Source organism: Nicotiana tomentosiformis, chromosome 5 (assembly GCF_000390325.3).
Source record: "Nicotiana tomentosiformis chromosome 5, ASM39032v3, whole genome shotgun sequence".
Classification (NCBI taxonomy): Eukaryota; Viridiplantae; Streptophyta; class Magnoliopsida; order Solanales; family Solanaceae; genus Nicotiana; species Nicotiana tomentosiformis.
The window spans coordinates 38,158,062-38,178,240 of NC_090816.1; the positions used below are offsets into that span (position 1 = coordinate 38,158,062).

The 20,179-nt window shown below is 40.5% G+C and overlaps 1 protein-coding gene across 1 annotated transcript; it reads left to right on the forward strand.

Moving 5' to 3' along the window:
* Nucleotides 1–4,395: 4,395 nt before the first annotated feature.
* On the forward strand, nucleotides 4,396–6,951 carry LOC138892195 (uncharacterized). The gene is made up of 4 exons (XM_070175900.1): nucleotides 4,396–4,586; nucleotides 5,460–5,991; nucleotides 6,156–6,251; nucleotides 6,328–6,951. The coding sequence occupies exons 1-4, from the start codon at nucleotides 4,396–4,398 to the stop codon at nucleotides 6,949–6,951; spliced, it is 1,443 nt and encodes a 480-aa protein (XP_070032001.1).
* Nucleotides 6,952–20,179: the final 13,228 nt, after the last annotated feature.

Sequence of the window (20,179 nt, forward strand, 5' to 3'; positions counted from 1 at the left end):
AAATCGCCATTTACCCTTTTTCCAAAGAGTCTTCGTTTTCATGAGTTATAGTACAATCATAAACGAGCTAAAGGGATCTTACTTTATATCATGGCTTATTATATTCTGCTTTTTTTGGATTATAGTGGACACAACAAAACATGGGATTGCATATAAATACTAGTTGCACACGCGTGGCCTGATATAGAACATTAATTTAACTCTCTTTTTTAGTCAGATCAGCTTCAATTAGATATTATTGTTAATCGCAGGCAATTAAACTGATGTAGAAACCCTTTAAAAATATAATATCCCTCCAAAAATCAAGAAAAAGAAACATTAGAAGAATAAGAGTACTTTATATATACTTATTTTGACCGATTCGTGATAATGTGTGTATTTTTCTGTTATGTTAAAGGAAGAACCATTAGGAGTTTCGAATTCTCGCTGTTAAAGGTGGTGTTATTTATTGCTCTTTTGCTAATTTAACTTATATGCTCTAATTAACATCGTAATTTTATTTTTTTCACTATTAATATTTTTTTGATCTCTTACGTTGTAGTAATTATCTTCCTCATTTTTAAGTTAATAATCTCATTTATTCTGAAGTTTATCCGTAACTATATTTAGATAATTTGATAGTGTAAAAATTATATTGTATAGGTAGGTAAATCATTTTTTATATATATACTATATGTTGAAACCTTTTAATTTGTTTTCTTTGTGTATTTACTACTTTATATTTTGGTTTTATTTAATAAAAAATACTGAATTCGCCATAGTATGTACCGGAAGGCAGGAGCGGATCTATGTATAAGGGACGGGGTGGCACGCCACCCACAAACTTTGGCCGAGACTAAGCAATAATATGTATACAAGTATACAACAACAACAACAACAACTCAGTATAATCCACTAGTGGGGTCTGGAGAGGGTAGTGTGTACGCAGACCTTACCCCTACCTTAAGGTAGAGAGGCTGTTTCCGATAGACCCTCGGCTCCCTCCTTCCAAGAACTCCCCACCTTGCTCCTGGGGTGACTCGAACTCACAACCTCTTGGTTGGAAATGGAGGGTGCTTACCACTAGAGCAACCCACTCTTGTCTTATACAAGTATGTATATACATAAAGAATGTTTACAAATATTTTAAGTGGAACCCTCGTTGACAAAATGACTCGAGGTATTACTAACAAGGCACTATCATTTTCATGCTAGTGCCGGGAGACTCCTTTGTTTCTTCTTTCTTTTTCCTTAATTGTTCTGTTTTGTTTATTAGTGGTTCCTACTGAATTTTTCATTGATTTTATTAATTTATTTTAAAATTTCTTTTCTCCTTTTTTCCTTTAAATATTAAACATAAAATATAAAAATCTTTTTCTTTCACAAAACTATTCTTTCCTCGTCAACAAAAATCCCCACTGTTGCATTTTTTCCGACTCCTCCATAATTTATGAATAGATGATGAAAAATTTACTTTTTTCTCGAGGAGCACAACTCCGATACATTTATTTGCAGAAACAAAAAAATACATAGAAATCCTTGACTAAATTACTATTCTAATCAAAGATGAAAGTTTATTTTATTTTTAGATTGCTCTAAAGTAGGACAATTGTACATAATATCAAGTGTGTCAATTTTCATAAAAATAGTAAATTAAAAAATATTCGTAAACTTACTTCTGTTTTAATGCTTAGAGTGCTTATTAGTATAAGTTTTTGCCTTGGGTATTTAAATATAAACGGATGACAAGCCTTTTTCTCTTGTACATAATTCATACTCCAGTTGAATTTTATGCCTTTTTTCAAGTTATTATAATTATTGCGTAATTTCTTTTTCCATCGATTTGTCTATATTAACTTCAAAGACGAAAAATCCGAACCGAAACCCAAATAAACCAAACCGATTAAATTTATATCCTATTTAGACAATATAAATTGTAACATGGCTATGTTCAAAATTTGTGATACCTAGAGCTTTTAAATCCTGGGTTCGCGTCTGCTAGAAGGCACTTTCTACGTGTGGGTCACAATCAATAACGCAAAACACATTTGCCCGTCAAAATTTTGCTTAATTATATTTGTTGATCGTGCCTTTGAATTCTGCTATTAGCTTTCCTCCAGCTAGAATCCAGTCAATTATCAAGTTACACAAGTTGCTTTCATCAAGCTCTTTCTTAAACAAAGTTTTAAACTTTTCCTTTCTGGTTCTGATTTTTGAGAGAGAGAAGACTTGTATTTCAACGTTAATGACGCAAAAGAGCCTTCCATTTGCTATGTCATTGTTCCTTGAAAAATTGGAGGTCAACATCATTCCTGTCACTTAACAAATTGTGCACCTAGTTGAATTAATACTTGGACTAAAATCTTTTGGGTAGGCAAAGACAAATGAGAAAAGATTTCTGATTGGGAGCGCATTTTTCTTAAATTAATGAGCCCTATGCGTCTCCGATCATAATAAGTGGGGTTAGGGGTTCAAATACCAAATTATGGTTAACTGTAGAATTTTATCTTTTACCTGTCATGTTAAGATTGGCTAAGGTGACCATCATAAGGGTAAAAGGGATTGGTAATCATTAGACAGACAAGTAACTGATAATGTGGCTAGCAATTTGGTTTACAGTTGATGAGTTGTAATCAAAATGTTAGTGTCCCACCTGATTGAGTTTGTACAAATTATTAAACTTTTTTTAGCACTTCCTTGCGTTGCAGGTAGAAACAAAGTGTGAATTTTCACTTCTTTTTTCTTTGGCAAATTAAACTTGAAAATGTGGTCATTTATCAATAGTAGTAGGGTTTGCACTTAATTTGCATCACGAACCAATAGGGACATAATTTGCATCACGAACCAATAGGGACGTAGCTTAATTATTAGGTTTCGGATAAGTCTCTATATAGGGTTTTGCTAACCAACTACATAGTTATAGTATGTTAGTATTGTATATATATTTGAGTTCTCTAAAATACCCTTATTATTTCATGTCAACACATTAAATGTATGGATATTTTTGTCTTTCACCAAAATATCTCATTTCTTCTTGCAATTCACACTCAACACACCCATTTCAAGTAAATGGGTTATCCAATAACTCTCCTGCATCTGAGGCTAATTTTAGATCTTTTTTCGATGATTTAAAGGCGACAGCTCTTTTCACCAAGGAATTGGAGCTTAGAATAATAGCTCCTTACTTGTAATTGAGATAGGAGCTCGTTCGATACAAGTATTTCGTTTCGCATCTTCCTCGATAAATGACTTTTGTGAGCGAACATCTGAGATTCATTTTAAAGATGCAGTTCCCACTCTATCTTAGAAGAACAATTTATTCTCATTCTATCAACCTAGTGAAATAAACTGATGATAGGGAGTATTGTTTACCTTCAAAATCGGATAACAATTAAATCTATATACAGTTTTAAGGATACATGATCTATTTGATACAAAGCAAGAAATCAGATTTAATGTGGAAGTAATTAATGGAAAGATAATTATAAATAACACAAGTTGAACAACCTAGGCCTTGTGAGTTCAATCTCCTTCGACCTTAGATATAATATTATTGAAGCTAGAATGGTATAAACAAAGCTAGAAACAGTAGTATGTTGTTCCTTGAAGTATGTTACAATGCCTGCCTATGAATTACTAAGTCCTTTTATATATTAAGGGAGATCTTCCCTTTAAGACATTATTTTTTAAAAAAACATAAGTCCTTGATTTTGTAGACCGTTGGCCCCTTTTTTGACTTAATCCCGTGATTTCTGCCATTATGATTGGTTAATGGCGAGAATCACGGATCCTTGTCGGATGAGTTGGTGAAGCTTTTCTTCGAGGCCGTTAGAAGCAGGATCGGTCGTGCCTTCGGTAATCTCGAGGGCAAATCTGATGGTCTAGAGGGCTTATTTTGACGATGCTTTTAGGTCCGACAATATCATATTCCGATCTTGGCTGACCATGCCGAACTTCAAACCTCGATATCGAGCTCAGTTTCATCCGTAACTTCGATCTCTTACATATGCGCCGAGCCTGGCCTACCATTCCAGATGCCCGATCAAGCATCGAGCTCGATTTAACCCGTATACAAATAGTCCCCTCGTTTTTTGGAGAGTAGGCGATAAACAATGATGTGAACCCTTGGCTCTCACTTCGAAAAATCAATACGTAAGCGACAAAAGGTAACTGAAACGTCTCGTCGGTCTAATCTTCAAGGCATTAAATGTGTGTCAATTGACAGTCGGCCGCCTCGGGAGGTGAACCACCGCTTGAGAAACCTATAAATATCCTTCAATCTGTTCATTAGAACTTTTACACTCAAATTCTTCTTCTGTTCTAAGAAAACTTCACCACCTTCACCTTCTGGTTTTCTAACTGTTAAAATCAAAGCTTCCCTTACCAACAATTTCTTTTCTTCATTTTCTATAAAAAATGGCAAAGACTTCAAAGTTTGTTCCTCAAAAAGAAACACCTTCTTCTTCAAAGACTTCTGAAAACATTCCACACGTTGCTGCTGAGGACCCCCATCTGAGGTCGTATATCCCTGCTGGGTGCCCAACCGTGGCTGACTTTAAGGTTGAGAATATGCCTATGGTACCTGGTCGGTGTGATCCAGTCTCGAGGTACATATGTACGATTACAACCAGTATCCTCGATAAAGTCAAAAAGGACTGCAACTGGGTAGGTAAACTCATAGTGGTTCCTACCCCCGAAGAATTGATCACCACCTACGTGAAGGGTTTCTTAAGTGTTTACACTTACCCTTTCACGCTGGGTCTTTAGACCCGACTATCATAGCCCTTTTGCAAAAGGTATGAGGTGACGCTCGGGCAGATACATCCTTCATTTTGGAGGATCATTATTCTGCTTTGATTCTTTGTGAGCAAGGTCGAGGGGTGTCCATTTACCATCGATCATCTCATGCGCCTGTACAACCCTCGACTTTACCGAGGAGGATTAATCAAACTCGCACGCCGAGCCACTAAGACCTTGTTCTCGAGTATCAACGAGGATCGGGACCGGGGCTAGCTTGGTCGATTTATTCGAGTGAGGACCTCGGACTTAATCCCGGCTGCGGACATGCCATTTTCGGAGAGATGGAACATGAAACGTAAGTATGATTTTTCCTTCAGTATGTATGATTTTGCCTTCAGTATTTCTTTTATTACTTTTCATTCCATTTGTTTCTCATCGATGTTATGTGATGTAGTTGTCGCCCAAATACCAGACGTCATTCCTGAACTTAAAGAGTGGGTCGAGGGCATCGTGACACAAAGACCTTACTCTGAGCGCTTATGGCGTGAGATCTCGAAGGGCCGATGGGAGGCCCGTAATCATGGTAAGAGCTTTTCCCTAATAATATATTTGATCTTATTTTCTCATCATTGGTCTCTGATACGTTATATTTTCTTTTTGCGGGTTTATCAAAAGATGTCGAAATGAGGCCTCCATCGGCTGATGACGACATATACGACAATCCCCCTGCTCCAAAGCAGGATAAAGAGAAGAATAAAAGCAAAGCTCCGAGTCCCTCGAACCCCCAAAAAAAAAGGACCGAGGAAGCGACTGGCGCGCAAAACCAAAGATGCCAGTGCCCGAGAGCACTCATCGGACTCACTCCTTCGGTTGAGGGATGAGTCTAAAGAAGAAGAAGAAGAAGATTCTAATCTGGTGGCCCGTGTGAGAAATGGTTCTGAACTACCTCAGGCCTTGGAGGCCGTAGAAGAAGTAGCGGCCGAAGCCTCCGAACCAGGGAGGGCCGAGACCGTTTCGCCCCGAGCTGTGGAGGTTGACAAAGGAAATTTGGCTGGTACTTCCCATTTTGAAGATAATATGCCTAAGGAGGCACTTGGGGTGATAGACCTCTCTGGGTTGCCTTCGTTTACCGATTCAATGATAAACGAGGCCCAGACGCTGAAAGATAACCTCGGCGAAGGGGCCCAAGGAGCAGTAGATTCTCTTCACCACTTCTTCGATGGCCTGGATTCTACCACCTTGGAGGATGTTACCGGGTTGGGCGACTTACCGGTACCAAAAATGACATCGTCCCCAGGAGCCGACGGGTCCTCTTCGAGCCCAAAGTTAGTGAATCGGTTCCTAGCCCCAAGTGTTGATCCTACTCGGAGACGGGCAATTTATATGTCCATCCCGGAGGATGCCCTGGCTCTTTCTGCCCCATTGGGGATTTCCAGTTACCTTCGGTGCTTGGTGACCGAAGAGGATCAAACCAAAATGAACGAGATAGAGGCGCCCTGCCTATTCAAGAATCCCAACAGGCGCTGAATCAGGCAATTTCGATTGTCCCTTCATTACGTATTTAGCTTTAATCATGAATAATCATAACATTTTTCTTTGTGTTTACAGGTCTCGGTGCTTTATCATGAGGCCTTTCTTCGATACCGGGAGGAGTCAAAGCGTTACAAGGCCGAGGCCCGGGAGCTTGCTGAAAAGAGGGACACTTACAAGCTCCTTAGTGAAAAATCCCAAGCTGGGCTAGAAGCGGCTCGTAGGGAACGTACTGACCTGGTCAAGCAGGTAAGGAGAGTTTTTGGAGTTAATAATGATGAGTTAGACTTAGTAGCTAACAATCCGAACTCGCAGGTTCAGAATAAACTTGACGTGATCGAGCAAGTCCGAGGTGAGGTGGATATAGTCAAAGCCGAGATCGAAGAGTGGAAGAAGAATATGGATCGTCTGGCCTCGGAGAAAGAGACTGCCCGGGCACAGTTGGCTTCAGCTGAGGCTCAGCTTCGGGCTACAAAGGAGAAGAATTTGGCGCAGGCCAAAACGATCGAGGGACTCCAATCTCAGCTGAACTCGGCTATTTCTGGTCAAGATAATCTGGCCAAGGAGCTCGAGGCTGCCAAGTTAGAGGTCGTCACGGCCAAGACCGAGGCTGATAAAAAGGTGGCCCAGTTCAAGGTTAATGTTGAGGCTATCCAGGATTATGCAAAAAACATGGTGAAGCATGCGAGGTGGGAATCCTGAAGGGATGCCCTCGAGGGAGTCCATGCTCAGAACTTCGACATATTGATCGAAATCAAGAACGCCAAGAGATGCAAAGCCAATGCCCAGAAGCTCACTTTTCCCGAGGAGGATTTCAAGGCGTCTGAAGAGTCGGGTGAGTCCGATGGTGAAGAAGAAACCGTAGGCGACAGCGTATCCCCAGATGAGGATTAGGCCATTTTTCATCTTTTGTACTAGCTTTTTGTTGAGGTCGTTCGAGCTTTGTAAAAAATATGCATCGGGGTTGTTCCGCCCTTGTAAATAAATTTGATATATATATGTATGGCTTTTCCTTTCAATGGCTTTTTGAACTTTTCCTTTGCTTTTCTATTTGTGTTCGTAAAGGTTGAAATGCCTTAGCATGAAATAGTTAGGTTATGTTCGAAGGTTCGATCAAACCTTGCCTTTATCGCCGCTTTGGGTTAAGGCATTGTAAGGGTTCGGTGTTACCGATAATTTTCCCCCGAAATATCCTAGGTTTATAGCCTTGCCGATGGTAGCCTTTAGAATCGGTTATAAAATAGAATTTTTCAAAGGCCTTATTTTTGTTACGGGTCTCGGACGTCTTCGAGCCGCGTTAATATGGCCGTAATCTTTTAGTTCAGGCATCGCCCAGTGTGCTTGCTATCCCCAGTTATCCAGGCATGCCTAAGATAACTGTCCCCGAGCAGGGGAGGCCGTAGCATTAGAAATTCGGGCGTTGCCTAATAGGTCTTTTGCCCTTGTAATCTGATAGCTCGGACCATCCGAGATTGTTTTCGATCGGCAGTCCCCGAGTGAAAGTTCGAATTCGGATTTGAGGTGGCCCTTGGGCTCGATTGGTAATCCCTGAGTGAATGTTTCGAACTCGGATTAAGGTGACCCTTGGGCTCGATACCCTTAGGGGACCGGGAGTAGGAAATTCCTTAAACGAAGTGATATCAAAAACAAGATGAGTCTTCTTTTTTATTCTTATGCACAATGATTGTATATGTATACATGTCTTGTGCCAGGGCTCGATCGATCTGTGTGGGCACTGTTCATTTTGATCGTTTGGCCTTTACAATAAATCCTATTGATCAAGCCCCATCGATCACGAAGTTTCTTTCGTTGTTAAAGTCGATATCTGAGGGATATTGCCCTCTCGAATGCTGTTGTGATAATTATCACCGGTTCGTAACCGCCTTCAATTCTAAGTTAGCACAATTTACTTGTTTTCTCGTTAGAAACCTTGCCGAAAAACCCATTTGGGACAAAATCGGTTCAAGGAAAAAAGAGTGCAACACATGCTTTCAGACCTAGGACTTTGTATCATCCTTTGTTGGTTACCTGCAAGTGTTAGCTTGAAACGGAAAAAATAGAAGAAAGAATCAGGGTCGTACCTTAGCAATAATTTTGCTTTAAGTGGGTTATATTCCAGTTGTTCGGTAATTGCTCGTTTTTCATTGTTCCGAGCTTATAGGATCCTTTGCCGGTGATCTCGATAACTCGGTACTGCCCTTCCCAGTTCGGCCCTAATTTCCCTTCGTTCGGGTTTCGGGTGCTCAGTGTGACTTTCCTTAGTACAAGTCCCCTATATTGAAGTGTCGAAGGCTGGCACTTCGATTGTAATATCTTTCGATTCATTATTTCTGGGCGGCCAGTCGGACGAGGGTGGCTTCTCGCCTTTTGTCCAATAGCTCAAGGCTCGTACTCATAGCATCATCGTTAGATTCCTTTGTTGCGTATCGGAATCTGATGCTTGGTTCTCCAACATTGACTGGTATTAAAGCTGCAGTACCAAAAACCAAAGAAAATGGGGTGGCCCCGGTACTGGACTTCGAGGTTGTTCGGTATGCCCATAGGACCTCGGGTAGCATTTCCTTCCATTTTTCCTTGGCGTCGGTTATCCTCTTTTTAAGGCTTTGGAGTATGGTTTTGTTGGTAGATTCAGCTTGTCCATTCCCACTTAGGTGATAGGGTGTCGATAGGATTCTTTTGATCTTATGGTCTTCAAAGAATTTGGTCACTTTGCTTCCGACGAATTATTTTCCGTTGTCGCATACAATCTCGGCTGGTAACCCAAATCGGCATATGATGTGTTCCCAAATGAAATCGATAACTTCCTTCTCCCTGACCTATTCATATGCCTAAGCTTCTACACATTTAGAAAAGTAGTCAGTCATAAATAATATAAATCGGGCCTTACTAGGTGCCTATGGAAGGGGGCCGACGATATCCATTCCCCACTTCATGAATAGCCATGGAGATAAAACTGAATGCAGCAACTCCCCAGGTTGATGAATCATCGGAGCGTAACTTTGACATCCATCACATTTTCAGACGAATTCCTTTACATCTTTTTCCATGTCGATCCAGTAATATCCAGCCCTGATTATTTTGTGAACCAATGATTCGGCGCTCGAATGATTTCCACAGGTACCTTCGTAGATTTTCCTCAGAATGTACTCAATATCCCCCAACCCTATACATATTGCAAGTGGGCCATCGAATGATCTTTTGAACAGGGTTCCGTCTTCGGATTGGCTAAATCGGATTGCCTTTGTACGCAGGGCCCTCGATTCTTTTGGGTCTGAGGGCAGCTTTCCCCCTGAGATATTCCACCTACTTGTTCCTCTAGTCCTAAGTTAAGCTCGTTGAGTTGATCTCGGCGTGGCCTTCTTCCACCACCGATCTCATAAGCTGCACGACTTTACCCGAGTTGAATTCGTTGTCTTCGATTGGCGATCCTAGGTTAGCGAGGGCATCGGCCTCGCTGTTTTGATCCCGAGGTACATGTTGTAAAGTCCATTCCTTGAACCGATGTGACATTACCTGTAACTTGTCTAAGTATCTCTACATTCGTTCGTCCCTGACCTCGAACGTTCCATTAACTTGGTTTACCACAAGGAGGAAATCGCACTTAGCTTCAATCACCTCCGCCCCCAAGCTTTTGGCTAGTTCGAGACCTGTAATCATGGCCTCATATTCAACCTCATTGTTACTCAATTTCACAGTATTAATATATTATCTAATTATATTACCTGTTGACGGCTTTAGTACGATACCAAGTCCGAACCCTTTTGCGTTCGAAGCACCGTCCGTAAAGAGGGTCCAGATTCTCGAAGTTCCTGAGTTAACCAATAACTCTCTTTCGACCTCAGGTATCAGGGTCGACGTGAAATCGACCACAAAGTTTGCCAAAATTTGGGACTTAATGGTGGTTCGAGCTCGGTACTCAATATCGTACCCACTTACTTCCACTGCCCACTTGGCTAATCGGCCCGAGAGTTCGGGCTTATGCATAAAATTCCTTAATGGATAAGTAGTTACGACACATATGGGGTAACATTGGAAATATGGTTTTAGCTTCCTAGAGGCATTTAGCAAAGCGAGCGTCAGTTTCTCTAGGTGAGGGTACTTAGTTTCGGCCTCACCTAAGGTCCTGATAACATAATAAATTGTAAATTGCATACCTTGCTCTTCCCGAACCAAGACTCCACTTACCGCTACCTGCGAGACCGCTAGGTACAAGTACAATTGTCCGTCTGTCTTTGGTGTGTGAAGTAGTGGTGGGCTCAATAAGTATCTCTTGAGCTCGTCTAGAGCCCGTTGACATTCCGGAGTTCATGAGAAGCTATTCCTATTTTTCAACAGTGCGAAGAATCGGTGGCTCTTATCGGACGACCTCGAGATAAATCGACCCAGGGTAGTTATGCACCCTGTTAGTCTTTGCACGGCCTTTACGTTGTCCACAATCGTGATGTCTTCAATGGCTTTGATCTTATCGGAGTTGATCTAGATCCCTCAGTTGGATACCATGAACCCGAAGAATTTTCCTGATCCGACTCAGAATGCACACTTTTCTGGGTTCAACTTCATATTGTACTTTTTTAGTATGCTGAAGGTTTCCTGCAAATATTTTAAATGGTCCTCTGCTCGTAGGGACTTAACCAACATATCATCAATGTAAACTTTCATCATTTTTCCTATTGTTTCCTCGAACATTCGATTTACTAGACGTTGATAGGTGGCACCGACGTTTTTTTAATTCGAATGGCATTACGTTATAGCAGTACATGCTGTATTTAGTGATGAAGGAAGTTTTTTCCTGGTCATCCGAGTTCATCCGTATTTGATTATACCCGGAATAGGCGTCGAAAAAACTGAGGATCTCGTGACCGGCCGTGGCATCGCTCATGCGATCAATGTTGGGAAAAGGGAAAGAGTCCTTGGGACATGCTTTGTTCAAATCCTTATAATCTACGCACATTCTTAATTTGTCTCATTTTTTAGGGATTATTACTACGTTTGCTAACCATTTCGGGTATTTAACCTCCCAAATAGACCCTATTTTAAGGAGTTTAGATACCTCATCCTTGATTAAGGCATGGTTAACTTCGGACTGGGGCCTCATCTTCTGTTTGATGGGATCCCTGTCATATCAAGATGGGACCAAGCAAAACAATATATGTTAACTATAAGAAATTGAATAAATTTTCTCATGAGCTCGGGGGTTAGTTCCAAGTCTAGGTATACCTTTCGATCGGGCAAATGCTCGATCAATATAACCTGTTCTAGCTTTTTGACCGCCGATTTGGTTGCGTCGGTGTCATCGGGGATTATAAAAGACGGGGAACCCCGTAATCATCGTCTTCACAAGTCTTTTGCTTATCTGATTGGATCGTGATCGATATCCGTGATTGCTATGTGACCTCTGGGTCGGTGCTCGAATTTGGTTCTTTCGGTGTTGTGAGTGTTGATGTCAGAACCACTTCTTCAATGGAAAACATCTCTTTTGCTGCCGGTTGTTCCCCATAGATTATCTTGATCCCCCTGGAACTGGGAATTTTAGCACTTGGTGAAGAGTCGAGAGTACTACCTTTATTTGGTGGATCCACGGCCTTTCGAGAAGGGCGTTGTACCTCATGTCCACTTCGATTACATAAAACTTGGCCTCTCGTATGATTCCGGCAGTATTGACCGGTAACGTTATCTCTCCCTTGGTAGTTTCACATGCCATGTTGAACCCTTTTAGGACTCGGACTGCTGGCACGATCTTGTCTTGTAGACCGAGCTGTTCTACGACCTTCAACTGAATAATGTTGGACGAGCTACCTGGATCAATTAACATATGTTTAATTCTAGTTTTATTTACGAGTACAGATATTACCAGCGCATCATCGTGAAGTTGTATGATCCCTTTCGCATTACCGTCGTTGAAGGATAAGACTCCTTCCGGTATGTAGTCTCGAGTTCGTTTCTCCCTGGTGATGGAGATTTTGGTGCATTTCAACATTGGCTCCTGTGGGATATCGACTCCACCGATGATCATATTAATTACATGCTGAAGTTCGGTATCTTCTTGTTCCGTTTATCGGTTAGAATACCTGTTCCTGAAATGATTATTGGCCCGGTCGCTCAAGAACTCTCGAAGGTCCCCGTCGTTGAATAATTGGGCTACTTCTTCTCTCAGTTTTCGATAGTCTTCCGTTCTATGACCGTGAGTTCCATGATATTTGAATACTTGGTTGGGATCCCTTTGAGCTAGATCAGATTGTAAAGGTCGAGGCCATTTGGTATCCTCGATTAACCCGATAGCTGATACGATAGCAGCTGTGTCGATATTAAAGCTGTACTCCGATAACTTTGGCGCTTCTTTTGGCCCGGTGGGCCTGTCAAAACTGTTTTTGATCATTAACCCCCGGTTGCTTCGACCTTGATCATTTCTTTTTTCGTTTCTTATGGGGTTCCTCCTGGATAAACTGTTTCTCCGATCTCCATCATATGGCCGATACCGATCCCTGCTTGATTCTGGTTCACGATCGATGTCTCTTGACTCTATAGAGAGTTCTGGCAGGATAAATAGACTCCGAAGGTGCCCTGAGTTGATCATCTTCGACTCTGATTTTTGATTGATACCGATTGTGTACATCGGCCCAGGTAACGGCAAGGTATTCTAGCAAATTTTGCTTTAATTATTGCGAAGACATCGAGCTTTGAGTATTGAGTCCTTGAGTGAAAGCCTGAACAACCCAATCATCAGCGACCGACGGCAGATCCATTCGTTCCATTTGAAAACAGGACACGAACTCCCTTAGAATCTCGTTATCCTTCTTTTTAACTTTGAAAAGGTCTGATTTCCTGGTTTCGACCTTGATGGAACCAACATGTGCTTTTACGAAAGAGTCTGCAAGCATAGAAAATGAATCAATAAAATTAGGAGCTAAGTTGTGATACCATATCATGGCTCCCTTTGACAGGGTCTCCCCAAATGTTTTTAGTAAAACAGACTCGATCTTGTCGTCTTCCAAGTCGTTTCCTTTGATAACGCATGTATAAGAGGTCACATGATCGTTTAGATCATTCGTTCCGTTGTACTTAGGTATTTCGGGCATACGAAATTTCTTGGAGATCGGTTTTGGGGACGCATTTGGAGAAAAAGATTTTTGCACGTACTTCTTGGAATCCAGTCCCTTCAATATCAGGGGCGCTCCTGGGATTTGATCTACCCTGGAATTATAGGTTTCGACCTTTTTATCGTTCGCTTCGATCTTCTTTTCCCCTGATTCTATCCGCTTTGTCAACTTCTCGAGCATTTTTATAATTTCGTGGTTAGTCCCCAACTCTTGTTCATTCGATCCTACCAAGGCCGGTTCTGTTCTGCGAGTGACTTTTTGGGGCGGATCGGGTTCAACCCTGCTCGGTGCCTGGGTTTGGCTCTGTAACTGAGCTATCGCCACCTGTTGAGCTTCCAGCATTTAGAAGATCATGCGTAGGATGATCCCGTCTTCTTCAATGTTTTGTGTGTTTCGAGCTGCCGACCGGGCTCCACCACAGACGCTATTTTCAAGGTCGGTAGGCAAGTTCGCGTCGATGGCCATATGCAAATTTAGATCAATCGGATCCGCGGTCCGAATTCTAACGACATCAGCGGGTGGCCCTGCGTTATTGGGTGCGATGTTGTTATTCTCACCTTGATGACCAGACTCGTTGTCGATATATAGAGGTACTAATCGAGAGTTTGTCATTTTTAGCCTGAAATCAAAGACACTTCAAAGAGCAAGTATAAAGCAGTGTGTGTTATGGAGATTTGTATCAAATAACCACTATTATCCTTAGCCCCACGGTGGGCGCCAAACTATTTACCCTCAAAATTGAATAACAATTGAATTTATACGTGGTTTTAAGGATGCATGATCTATTTGATACAAAGCAAGAAATCAGATTTAATGTGGAAGTAATCAATGGAAAGATAATTATAAATCACGCAAGTTGAACAACCTAGTCCTTGTGAGTTCAATCTCCTTCGACCTTAGATATAATATTATTGAAGCTGGAGTGGTATGAACAAAGCTAGAAATAATAGTATGTTGTTCTTTGAAGTATGTTACAATGCCTGCCTATGAATTATTAAGTCCCCTTATATATTAAGGGAGATCTTCCCTTTAAGACATTATTTTATAAAAAATATAAGTCCTTGATTTTGTAGACCGCTGACCCCTTTTTTGACTTAATCCCGTGATTTCTGCCATTATGATTGGTTAATGGCGAGAATCACGGATCCTTGTCGGATGAGTTGGCGAAGCTTTTCTTCGAGGCCGTTAGAAGCAGGATAGGTCGTTCCTTCGGTAATCTCGAGGGCAAATTTGATGGTCTCGATGGCATGTTTTGACGATGTTTTTAGGTCCGACAATATCATATTCCGATCTTAGCTGACCATGTCGAACTTCTAACCTCGATATTGAGTTCGGTTTCATTCGTAACTTCGATCTCTTACAGATGTGCCGAGCTTGGCCTACCATTCCAAATGCTCGATCAAGCATTGAGCTAGATTTAACCCGTATACAAGTAATATATTTGGAGTTTCCCTAGTATTAAGTCATTGAAACAAATTAATTGCGCATAGAAACAATGAGCAGCCTTCATAGAAATATACTTAACCGACTGAGGGGAAGAGTATTTCTTGTGCATCGAATGAGGACGTGTCCCAAAAATGATGGAGTTGGTTGTGTTTTCTTTCTTAATCGCAGGCATGCACCTTTGTGTTTTCTTCTCATGTTCTTTTTCAATTGGGTTTGATCTTTTTCTTGAATTTTTTTCAATTTGTTCTCACCCAATAATTCTTACATGACCATGGTTTCAGTCGAAAAGGCTAAACATTAATAAATTATAGGATATGTTAAAGAACAAAAATCTAAAGATTGAAGAAGAAGGGTTTGCTGAAACGATAGGTTTGGAGCTTGATGATGAGGACGGGAGATTGCTAGATTTTTTTTTGGGGGGGGGGGGGGGTTTCTTTTGTGCAAAGTCGAAACTGTCCTCATTATTAATGAAAAAATAGTGGTATATATTAAGGGTATGTTTGAAAAGCCACGAGCTAATTAGAATTGGTGTAATTACAACGACCTGTTTGTTTGTCATAGTGTAATTACAAGGTTACTGTTTGGTTGCACAAGTGTAATTACACAGTTAGATTTAATTTTAAATGAAGTAATTATCAAAACTTAAAAATTAATATAATAAATATATGTCTATAAATTTTTATAAGTATAAATAATATTATATTTGGTATTTAAGATGTATATTTTTTCGTGAATATACATTAATTAGTATTCGTATATATATATATATATATATATATATATATATATATATATATATATATATATATATATATATAGCTTAAATAAATATACATAAATATTTTTTCAAATTAATAATATTTAGCTTAAATACTTTTTTTTTGCTAATATTTAGCTTAGATACTTATAAAAACTAAAAATATTCGTTTTGTAAGAACATCATGGAATTCATGTTTGATAAAATAAGTTAATATTTATAAATATAATGTTATAACATTAATCAAATGTTTGACAAAACTAATCAATCAATTATAACTAAAAAATGAACAACATGCAAGGTGAGTCAATACTACTAAAACAAGTAAATTAGAACCATGAATATAACACAATTTCAAAATACGAAAAACAAAATAGTTTAACATATGTCATATTCCAACATAACAATAGTAAGTTCCACTACAACTTAAGATTAAGAAACATAATAAGTTTATAACCACATTCAACAATGAAATTTCACTTTAATTGCATCACTCATTATATGCCAGATTTGTTAATGACTCATTATTTCTAATATCAGGAGGTGTAGTTTCAAAATAATAGAATAATAAAATAAATAAAAAATAAAATATAGGCAATTACATAAAATCACAAGAAGTAAAGGTAGAGAAATAAAAGATAAATAATGTACAAAGAAAAATAGATTTTAAAATTTCAAAATAAATTAACAAGTAAAAATAAAATAAAAAAAATTAAAACAATACAAAATAAAAAGTTATAAAAAAATAAATTAAAATAAAAACAAAAAGGAAAGAAACTAAAAAGCAACCTTGTAATTACACAGTGTAATTACCACTAATTCTCATCTCTCCCCCTACACATATACACAATAAGCAGTAATTATTTACCCGTAAAGTAGTATAGTTGAATTTATACGTGGTTTATAAACAAGTGAATTAATTTGATCTTGAAATAAAGATGAATTAGATAAAAATATGATACTTAGCCTAGAGATGGAGATAAAATAACAGAAACAGTAATTCCGGGAGCAGGGCTTTCGTGCACAATAGTAACGATATCAGTCAACAAAAAGATAAAATTATATTGAGCTTTGAATAGAATGTAGTGTATGTTTGCCAGAAAATTCATGTCATTTACAATGATAATGGAGCTCACTATTTATAGCTGCACATAGGGAACAAGGTCCTAGGATCAAGCCCCTCTTTATTGTCAATTATGAGGGTCATTGAAGAATGTGTAACAGCAGGCAGTGAATGCCATATTCCTTGTAACGGGCCGTGTACTTAATGCTATAGAATATTCCTCATTAAATACTACCGGGTGACAGATATTTATTTCATCTTTGTGAGTATAATTCTCTCCAGTAACAGACGGGATTATTGCCTTAGGATTCAACTATCTTCTGTTTTCGGCTCCACGTGTCACTTCTTCATGCAGTCATTTAATATAAACATATTTTACCCTATACAGATAGTCCCCCTTCTTTCCGGTGGCATAACTTTGTGTCACTAGAAAATTGGTAGAAACACCTTCTTTGGTGGGAAATTCACTGACCCCTCTGAAAGGTTTTCTGACGGTTGATTAGACGCACGTCTTTCTGCATTTAATGCCCGAACACGCGTCATTCCATGATTCAGCATCACTTTTTCCGGTTTTCGAGGTAATTACGGCCACGATTTAAGTCGCCTATATCTTTACTTATACATATCAAACTTCTTCATTTACACTTCATAATTGTTCAAACTCTCTTCATTCAACTCGTACTTTGTCTTCAATCTCTTTCTAACCTTCTTCTTAAGAGAAAAGCTTTTCCTTCTTTTCTACTGAAGAATGGCTTCTTTTTCTAAAAATCTTACTTCCTCAAAAAATAAAGTCAAAGCCGACGAGGCTTCTCCTCCTACGTGAGTACCATCATCCCCATAATTCTTGTCACAACTAAAGACTTCGAAGAGAAATTTCCTTTTGCTAACCCTCGTACATGGGCCGTTGGCAGATACCCTTCTTCCATTCGCCCTTCCAGCATTTCTGTAATGAAGGAAGACGCCATTGCCAAGATCTAGGCATTATCACTTCTGATATGGCGGAGAGGGTAACCTTACCCAAGAAGAGTTTTACGTATTATGTATCCCTTCACTTTGGGAGCGTTTTCTTTGAGTGGAGAGCTTGACTCCGTAATCATGGAGTTCTGCCTCCACTACCAGGTGTGTCTGGCACAAGTAAGCCCTTCCTTGTGGAGGACGATCGCTTGTCTTCGGTGCTTGTGCCAGGAAACGGGAGAAGAGCTATCCCTAGCTCGAGTGATGAACCTCTATTCCCCCAAAATCTTCCGTGGGGGAATGATAAATTTTAGCAAGCGTGGCCACCCTGCTCTGCTATCTAGCATGGATGATAACAATGATCGTGGGTGGATGGGACGGTTCGTTGCAGTCTCCACTAATGATATCATTCCGGCAATGATTTCATCCTTTCTGAAATCATGGAACCGCACTCGTAAGTTCCTTGTTTAACTTTTCTTTCATTAAAGATCATCCCATATCATTATTGACCCTTTTTCTCTCACCTGTTTCAGCAACTCGTTGGGTACCACCTAGGGTTGAAGGCTTGGACCATTGGGTCCAAAAGGTTTTGGACATCACTACACCCGAGACTTGCACGTGGAAAGAACTGGCCCTTAAATACAGGTGGAAGGCCAAAAATCATGGTAAATTGGACTCATCTCGTCTTTACTTTTCATGAAAGGAAGTTGATTAATCCTTTCCATTTTTGCTGAATTCAGGTCTACCCCAAGGCTTGGTTGTCATCACCGAGGAAGACGTTTTAGCTAATCCCGCTTCGGGAGGCTTTTACTCGAACAGGCGTCTCCGGGCCTGCTTCGGGTGCAAGTGTTTCCTTTCGGAGTCCCCGACCGGAGAACAAGCAACCAAAGAAGAGAGGTTCCTCCGCGGCCGGGGGAAAGAATAAAAGGGCAAGGAGTGCCGCGCCCGAGTCGTCTTCAGATGTTGTGGTGTTGAGCACCGTGCCCGACCCGACCATAGATACCGTGGTTATTGATGATGATAGAGAAGCTAGTGATGAGGGGGCTTCTCTACATAGAAGACGACGACCTTCATCAACTCAATAGAATGCTCAATCTGTTGAGTTAGTTACACCAACCGAGGACGATGACTCGACGCTCTGGGGGGAGTTTGAGATGGTGGAAAATGCCAACTCTTGTTTTTGGATCCCAGTCGCTGCGCCCGGTACCGTGAGGCTGAGTACCGGGTTCCTACCGTCTTCGGTTGACGAGCAACCAACAACCAGCACTGTGTTTGCCGTAGTTGTTTCTTACCCTTCAACGCCATCAGCTTCATCTCCTTCTTCACCAACTCTTCCACCAGCAACTGCTACATCATCTCCACCGGCCGCATCTGTCCTAGAAGAAGATGTTCCCTTTCCCCAATCCCCAATTCATGGGAACTTGGGGCAAAATTATGCCGCCCCCTGATAAGATCAGTGAAGGAAGATGAGTGTTACTCTCTCGGTATCTACCAAATGCAATCTGACGTCCCGACCGGTGGAACTTGCTAACTATCTGAAGTCTTTGGCTTGAATAAAAGATAGGGAAAAGATACAAGCTCTCTCGGGAGAGTGCTTGTTGAACAATGCTATGCACAACGCCGCAGCGGTATATTCTTCGTTTGTTGCGTTATTCCTTCTACCATTGATATAGTAATATTTTGAGTTTGTATTTTTTGTTTCGCACACCAATTTTCTTGCTTTCGAGGGCCTCTAAAGGTTGATTCGAGATAAAGAGGAACTTACCTCTGAGCAGAATCAACTTTTGGCCCAGCGGGACGAAACTGCTACTCGCCTCTCAGAACTAGAAGCTAAAGGTGTTGAGGTTGTTGTGTTGGAGGCTTGATTGCAGCAAAGAGAGCAAGAAGTAGAGACCCTTAGCCAAGAGATTGCCCCGTTGAGGGTTCAATTTGAAGAGGCTAGGGACAAATGGGCTGAAGTCCATAGTGTCGTTCTTGCTGCATCCGATCGCGAGGCTGCTTCCGCTAAAAGATTAAATAATTTGGAAGTGCCTTGAACTCCAAAACTGAAGAGCTTGCTGCTGCCGGGGTGAAGTATGCCCAATTGGAGGAGAAGTATAAGAAGACCATTGAGCATAATAGATTTTTAGCTCTACGTTCCGTGATCTCGATGCCAGCCTTCGGTCCGTTAGATCTGCGCAGGAAATTATTTCTGCCGAGGTTGACCAACTTAAAGAAGAACTCAAGTGCCGAGCGGCTTCCCTCGTTGTTGAAAAAACATATGTTATGTAAAGTATGATGAGAAAAACCTTGGAAGAGGCTAAAGCGGGTGTCATTGACTTTGATGCCGAAATCGCTAAAGCCCTTGAGCCGGAGTTAGCTGCAAAAAGAGGTCTACCGGCCCAGTCCGATGCTACTGGTTCTTCTGGTTCCGGTTCTGAGTTCTCGAGAACTGAAGAAGAAACGGAAGGTGATGACATCGAAGGCCAAAATGATGAGGGCCAAAATGATGAGCCGACGGTAGATCCAAGGTGATGCAGTAGCTTAGTTTTTTGTTTTCTTTTCTTTTCCATACTTTTGTATCTGTACTGCTTTTGCTGCGAATAAAAGCACTTTTTTTCTTAAGTATTGCAT

What these genes read in the sequence shown, in the direction of transcription:
- LOC138892195 (XM_070175900.1), top strand. Translation starts at nt 4,396, where the DNA reads ATGGCAAAGACTTCAAAGTTTGTTCCTCAAAAAGAAACACCTTCTTCT. An exon ending in CGGTGTGATCCAGTCTCGAG is followed by an intron (nt 4,587 to 5,459) that starts GTACATATGTAC and finishes GCTCCAAAGCAG; the next exon opens with GATAAAGAGAAGAATAAAAG. An exon ending in CCGGGTTGGGCGACTTACCG is followed by an intron (nt 5,992 to 6,155) that starts GTACCAAAAATG and finishes GGGGATTTCCAG; the next exon opens with TTACCTTCGGTGCTTGGTGA.